This window comes from Epinephelus moara, chromosome 20, assembly GCF_006386435.1.
Source record: "Epinephelus moara isolate mb chromosome 20, YSFRI_EMoa_1.0, whole genome shotgun sequence".
Lineage (NCBI taxonomy): Eukaryota > Metazoa > Chordata > Actinopteri > Perciformes > Serranidae > Epinephelus > Epinephelus moara.
The window spans coordinates 44,847,061-44,853,960 of NC_065525.1; the positions used below are offsets into that span (position 1 = coordinate 44,847,061).

Genomic DNA, 6,900 nt, shown 5'->3' on the forward strand with positions numbered 1-6,900 from the left:
CTGGAAGAGGGATCCCTCCTCAGTTGCTCTTCCTGAGGTTTCTACCGTTTTTTTTCCCCGTTAAAGGGTTTTTTTGGGGAGTTTTTCCTGATCAGCTGTGAGGGTCATAAGGACAGAGGGATGTCGTATGCTGTAAAGCCCTGTGAGGCAAACTGTGATTTGTGATATTGGGCTTTATAAATAAAATTGATTGATTGATTGATTGATTCCTGAGCAGGTCCATGGTGTGTCATGGTGCACTGTCCTGCTGGGGGGCCACTGACATAGACCAGTGCTGTTGCCATGAGGGGGTTTATGTTGTCTGCAGTGGTGATCAGGTGGGTGAAGCACATTAAGTAGCATCCACATGAATGCCAGGACCCAAGGTTTTCCAGCAGAACATTGCACAGGAACAGGATGATCAATGTTATTCACTTCACCCACCAGTGGTTTTAATATTTTGGCTGTGTAGTCTCATATCATAATATAGATGTTATATGTCAGAGAAGAAGAAGAAGAAGAATGCTTTCTAACAAACACAGACGTCAACAATGCTGGGTTTATAATACTTACATTTTTTGGCTTTGCTAATGTTTCATGAGGGGGGCAATTCATTCAACAAATCGTTAGAGCTCAAGGATTCACACGGTGCATTTTGGTGATTAACACTGAACATAAATATGACTTTTGTCTGTTTGAAAGAAAACTCCACAAGGCCCCTTTAAGGCCAGCACTCAAGAGAAAGTGTCCCTTGTTTTCAGCAGAGGGCAGCATTCAATCACCCGCTTTAATAGTCGAATAACCTTCACATGACTGACAGCGTCATGTTGCCTTCACACTGTGGCGCAGACAAAAGTGTGAGCTGGAGAGATCCTTGACATGCTTTTACCAACTTTGTAACCTGTACGTCGGCTCTCCAGAGAGGCCGTGACAGTCAGGGTTTTTGTTTTGTGTGTCGCCTCTGCCTTTCACAAAATGCCGAACGCTGAAATTTTATGGTGCTGTGAAAAGTATAATGGAGAGCCTCGCGAGTCCCCACTGACAACAGAAAAGGTATGTCATGAATAGGTTAGAAATTTTGCAGGGGGCGTACTGACTTTAGGAAGACAGAGGGAAAAGTGGAGTGGATCTGTGAATGAAGATAAAATAATAAATCTGACTGTGTGATTGACAGGAGCGAAGCTCAGGGTGAAGAGGAAGGCCTCGGTTTGTATGGAGCTCAGATTGAAACTGAAAAAACAGGTTGGAAACAGAGAGTGCCTTACATCCACGTAGTTTGCGTTGATGTAATCCCTCGTCTTCCCGTCTTTGTCGGCCTGCGGCGAGAGTCGCACTCGGCTGTGGTCGTCTGAGACAAAAAAAGAAGAATGCGTGATCAGATTAAATCGTTAAACACTTTATGTTCTTTTCAAATAAAGTCTAGGTCTGGGGCACAGTTGGGCTCACTAATTTCTCGTTACTGTTTTCAAAAGTAAAAATATTACGTTACTTATTACTCCCTGCAGATAGTAATTCACTACACCACTTATTATATTACTTTTCAGTTACACACCATAAAACTGGTTATTGTGTATCACCCCAAAATTAAGATGTGTGCCTGTGTGTGAATGTTGGGTAATCGCTGGTGAGTGTACCCAAGGATAGATATCATGCAAATGATTTTTTTTTTTTTACCTAGGGGTCTTCAGTTGCCTGTGACCAGTATATGCCCAAAGCTACACCTGACAGACGGAGAGTCACTTGTGGAGCAACATTTCATCCACCACAAGCTTCATCACTTTTCTGTAGCTGCAGCTGTCCACGAGTAAAATCCAGGTTTGGTTGTTTCGCCAGTGTAGAGCTACAGCCGACCTCTGCGGCCAAGGAGGGCTCACTTTTGGTGGAGTGTTACCCTGTGGCATCACATTATTGTGCTGTCGATCACAGTAGCCTAGGTGTTTCACAACGCAGGTTTGAGGACGTGTTTTTCACAGTGTCAAGAGTTTCAGTTCTATCTGCAGCAACAGTGTTCTTGTCATCTTTCCTCCTGACAGAGTCAAAGTAATGGGAACATTTCCAGCTGCTAAGGTAAATGTTGCCATCTTCCAAACTAGCTTGCTGCTTCATGACGAGCCTGCACAGTATGACGATTAGTAGAATGAGTCCGCTGATGTGTGAGGTTGTATTTCAAGACAGTAGTAATGTGATTACAAAAGTAACGTTGTAACTAGTTGTTTAGTTTTGGGGTAACTGTACTATTATTACTGAAATCTTATTAGTAATTAGTTACACTACTCCTACTACAGGAAAAAAGTAATAATATTACCGTAACGCGTTACTGACCAACACTGGCCTAGGGTTAATTTGAGACTTATCTTATCATCAGTTAGTTAGTTCTTCTCTTAACACTTTCTGACTTCCTGTCTGTGGCTCTAAGCTCCAAGCCCATCTTTTCCTACTGAAGACATGAGTCTTTAACTTGAATTACTGCCTGGTGGTTGTAGACAAGTTGCAGTTATAGTTTACATCCATCCTGTGTTCAGACTCATATGTAGCCATGACAGCTGACAATACTTCAAATATGGATGTTGATGCAAAGAAGCTACAAATGTTAAAACATGGATGCTTCACACACGTCTTCAACCCAGCAGCTCAGAAGATCTACAGCCTACAATCAGAGACCCAAGATTAGAGTCACCAGTTCAGTATCTGACCAAATGTCTCCCCTTCTGTTCCTGAGATACTCTTCTGAGGCCAGAAAAGTGATTTTGCAGAACATTATGATGTCACAGTGAAGTCATAAAATGGTATCCCATCATCATTTTATCCTGTTCGACATTTGTGTGAAATTTTGTCATCATTGGTGTGTCAAAGCTGAAGTGTACTCACAGGCCAGGATGTTACTGTATCTGTTTTTAGTCTTGTTGTCAGGATGGTTGGAGCTGTCAGTCGTCATCCCCATGTCCACCGCGCACGACTGAACCTCCTGAACACACACACACACACACACACAGACACACACACACACACACACACACAGACAAAGTTTCAAGGTTTTGCTCCTATAGATCCATTTGTTTGACAGGTCTGTTGCTGGTCAGAGTTGACATTTTACACAAGAAGAAATATTAATTGTTAAATATCATTAACATTTTCCAGTACTTGACTTTGAGACTAAAAGTTTTTCTACAAAATCCTTTAAAAAAAACCAACAACAGTAGTGTTAAATGTTGTCTGACCACAAGCAGCTGCACATGAACTTTGAATAAAACACAGTCTAAAAAGTTCTGATTTAACTCAGGAACTATCTGATCAAAGAACGAGTCAACATAATTATCGCAATAATGTTCAGCACCCGACAGTTTTTGATACCCGGTGCCAAGGACACATTTTTGTGGGAACCTCAAAAGTCAAAAAGTATTCAGGTTTAACCTCAGTCAGGTACAAAACATCTACTGTGCTCAGATCACAATAACTTTCAAAGATTATCTAAATCATTTTAGAGAATTAACACAGCTAATGTCCTGGTTACTCAAGAAAACCAATGGGCTGAAGTGTGGGAAGGTTTGAGTTTTTTTATATGAAAACTTTTCTACTTTTTTATAGCACAACAACAAAATTCACCTTGATGGAGGTACAAATCTAAATGCAGAGTTTTAAAACTTTTAAAAAAGTTGGACTTAAACTGTCTGTGTGGATATTTTAATTGTCATATTTCAACCTAAAACTGAGGTAGGTGGCTCATGTTAGTGTCAATCCCATAATAACCTTTAAACATTTGTAATTCAAGTGGTCTGAGAGAAAACCAAACTTCTGCACCTCCTCTTGGCTCTGTTTTCAGGCTTTAGAAAATCGAGCCTGACAGGAGACTTTGACGATTCACAGGACATTTCAGAGAGAGGGCGTTCCTATTGGCTGCTCTACAAATGCAGATGTGTGTGCAAGACCCTGCAGTGAAAGCCTGATTCAATGCTATTGCAGCATTGAACAACAACTGTAACAACTGTTGACACTTCAAATCAATCCAAAAAAGAAAGACGGACTTATCAAAAATAGAGTCTGACAATAAATGAAATAAAATAGTGTCAATATTGGCTAAGAGTTTAGCCTTCTGCTAACTAGAGCCACAGCTGCGGCTTTAAGTTCACGTTTATGTCGCTAATATTGGCTGGAACCTCGAATCACAATGTGTCCTCCGCTTCACTTCTCGCTGCTACAGACCCCCTCTCCGGGAAGAGAGCAGGTAGCAGCTCTGGAGATGGTCAGTGGCCACAGCAACCTGAATCCAGCCAGTGCAATCCCCAGCCCAGACTCCCTGCCAGATCAGCAAACTTTCTGTTGCTGCGGTTACACAGGTTAGACCCAGCACTGCAGCTGGCCACCAGCCCCACTGTGACGCCTGGCATTAGGGAGTTTCCACAGGCTGAATTTGAGTTGCCACAGCTGCTAACCAAAGGTCCGTCTCAGAGCTGCTGTCTGCTCCGCTCCTGGGAAAACAGTCCACAGCAGCGGGGAGTGAGGCGGAGTGACCGTGGTGTTGCTAGCTAGCTAGTTCTTGTCACATTTGTGGCTGTGATCTACAAGGAAATAGGAATAAATAAATCAAAGTATGGGAAACACTGGATGACTGTATGAAGTGTGTGCATATGCCTGTGGTCGGCTGGTGGGGGGGGGGGGGCACCTGCTAATGTGTTAACATAAGATCAGGAGGTTTTTACTGGGAGCCAAATTACCTGCATAGGTCTCTTCCTCGATTATGAGTTACGAGAAAAAGAAGTGAGGCGAGAGAACTTTTTTGGCTTATGTTTGTAGAGAATAGGTGCCACTGGTGTCCAGTATCAGTTTCTTAAAAACACATCAATGACTTCCTCCACTGGTCTCAAACAGAAATCATGCTTTTGTACATCCACAGTCCCACATTAACAGAAACACTCTGCACTACAAGACGAGACAGAGACACAGCTACGAGTGGAGCAGCGTCCGTCAGTGAACGCAGACGTCAGGAGGAGAGCGTCTTACCTCGTAACTCTCCTTCAGTATCTAATGATGAGGGTGAGGAGGAGGCAGCAGGCAGCCAGGATGTTTCCGTGACAACACAGTCAACCCGAGAGGTGCAAAAACACAGATTACAAGACGACACAGAAAACAACTAATTCATCTCACAGTACAGGTCATGCTGCTGCCGACACAGAGGGACAAATCAACCCAAAGAACAACAAGGTCCACTTCAACAGGTCCAACTAAAAATAAAAGGAGTCTGTTGGTAAAGTGTTGGACATGCCACAGTGCTTCAGTTCCACATCGGGAAGAGCTGACAGCAAGGTAAGACACTGATTTTATGTACATGACTTGGAAGTATGCTAGCAGGAATTTAAAACAAACCTGATTCGGTCTATAAGGCCTAATTTGGAATATCCCAATGGTGTGTACATGATCTGCATCAAATTTGGAATATTGTCATTTTTGGAATAAAAGTGTGCATGTAAGTCAGTCGTTCAGTTTGCTCTCCGCCGACACACGATGTACTCAGTAAAAACTGGGGTTATGCAAGTTTCTATCCTCCATGTTATCTTTTTTTTAAAATCTCCTTTTACTTTTGTTTTTTGAACACCGCTCTCCTGGGTGAAAGTCGGTGTTTGTTGGACCCATCCAGCATCCTACCAACTGCCCCCTTCGGACTTTTGTCACCGTAACTTTCGTTCGCGCCATTAAACTAGAACAGCGACGGGCCACGTATAATGGCGACGTTACAGGACCACATTTTCATCAGTGTCTGACACCGTTAGTCATGGCCCAAGCACTGGATTTCGAGGACTTTGGAGTGAGACGGGGTTGACAGAAAACAAAAATGTAAAATATTCTCCGGGATCAAGTTGTGAAGCTCTTTGGCTTTTCTTTGGTTTATATCATTTGGGCTGCTGGTTGGACAAAAAAAGACATTTAAATAAACTGGGCGCTGAGAAACTACAATGGACATTTGTCAGTGTTTTATAAACTAAACTAGAAAATCATTAAAAAAAGAAAAACTCTACTTTTAAACTTTAATCTAATGCTTTGGTTTGTAAATAACGTAATATTATTTCAGTTTCTAGTTCTCTAAATTCAGATTGTTTTCTAATTAAGTTGGAATATTTTCTTGTGACTGTGTTTTCTTTCCTTTCTTTATAACCATCATCATCATCATCATCATCGTCATCAATATCAAGTTGTTGTTTTTTTTAAACAGATTTATTTATTCATCTTATAAGTACAGTACACTGAAATTTACAGTTTTTCCCCCCCTTCTTCTTTTACACAACTCCCCCACCCCACCCCGCCGGGCCTACAAAAAAAAAAAAAAAAAAAAATCTATATATATCTATATATATATACATAAATAAATAAAGATAAGGAAAATAAGTAAATATATAAATTAAATTTACATTAAACACAAATTAAAAATACAATAAAAATAAATAAATAAATAAATAAAACGAAGTTAAGGAAGTACTTTTTGTGATCAATAGAAAACCCTTTCCTCTGTGTCCTCCTTGTCTTTGAGTTGATTTATCCTTTAGTAGCAGCTTCAGAAAAAAACAGATTCGATTCATGACGTGACTGATGACAAGTTGCTCTGCCGACAGTCGACAGGTGCGAGACAACAGACACGCTGCTCACATGAATGAATGAAAGCTCCTCACAAAGAGATGAACCAGGACTGCAACATTCACCCTCCAAATGATTATTAAATCATGATGTCATGTCATAGAATCTAAAATAATGACATAATGTTGCAGCCCTTCGTCAGTAACTGTGTCACACAGACCCGGCGGCATGGGCGGGCATTGGGGGGCAGTGCCCGCCCACAGAGTCAGCTGTGCCCGCCCTCGACTGGAAGCTGTTTATTTTTGGGGGGTTTTGTTTTTTAACTCAGAGTGGCCAACTCTCTCTTATTCCTATCTC

General features: G+C 41.6%; 1 protein-coding gene across 3 annotated transcripts in view; it reads right to left on the reverse strand.

The window, feature by feature from the left end:
• ptprz1a (protein tyrosine phosphatase receptor type Z1a) overlaps positions 1–6,900 on the reverse strand; it is a 136,607-nt gene that overhangs the window by 24,000 nt on the left and 105,707 nt on the right. For all 3 annotated transcript variants that reach the window (XM_050072835.1, XM_050072836.1, XM_050072837.1), the window contains 3 exons: positions 4,978–4,998; positions 2,848–2,944; positions 1,245–1,327 (listed from right to left, as the gene is read on the reverse strand). In XM_050072835.1, the coding sequence (XP_049928792.1) occupies positions 1,245–1,327; positions 2,848–2,944; positions 4,978–4,998 (201 nt within the window). The remainder of the gene's footprint in view (positions 1–1,244; positions 1,328–2,847; positions 2,945–4,977; positions 4,999–6,900) is intronic.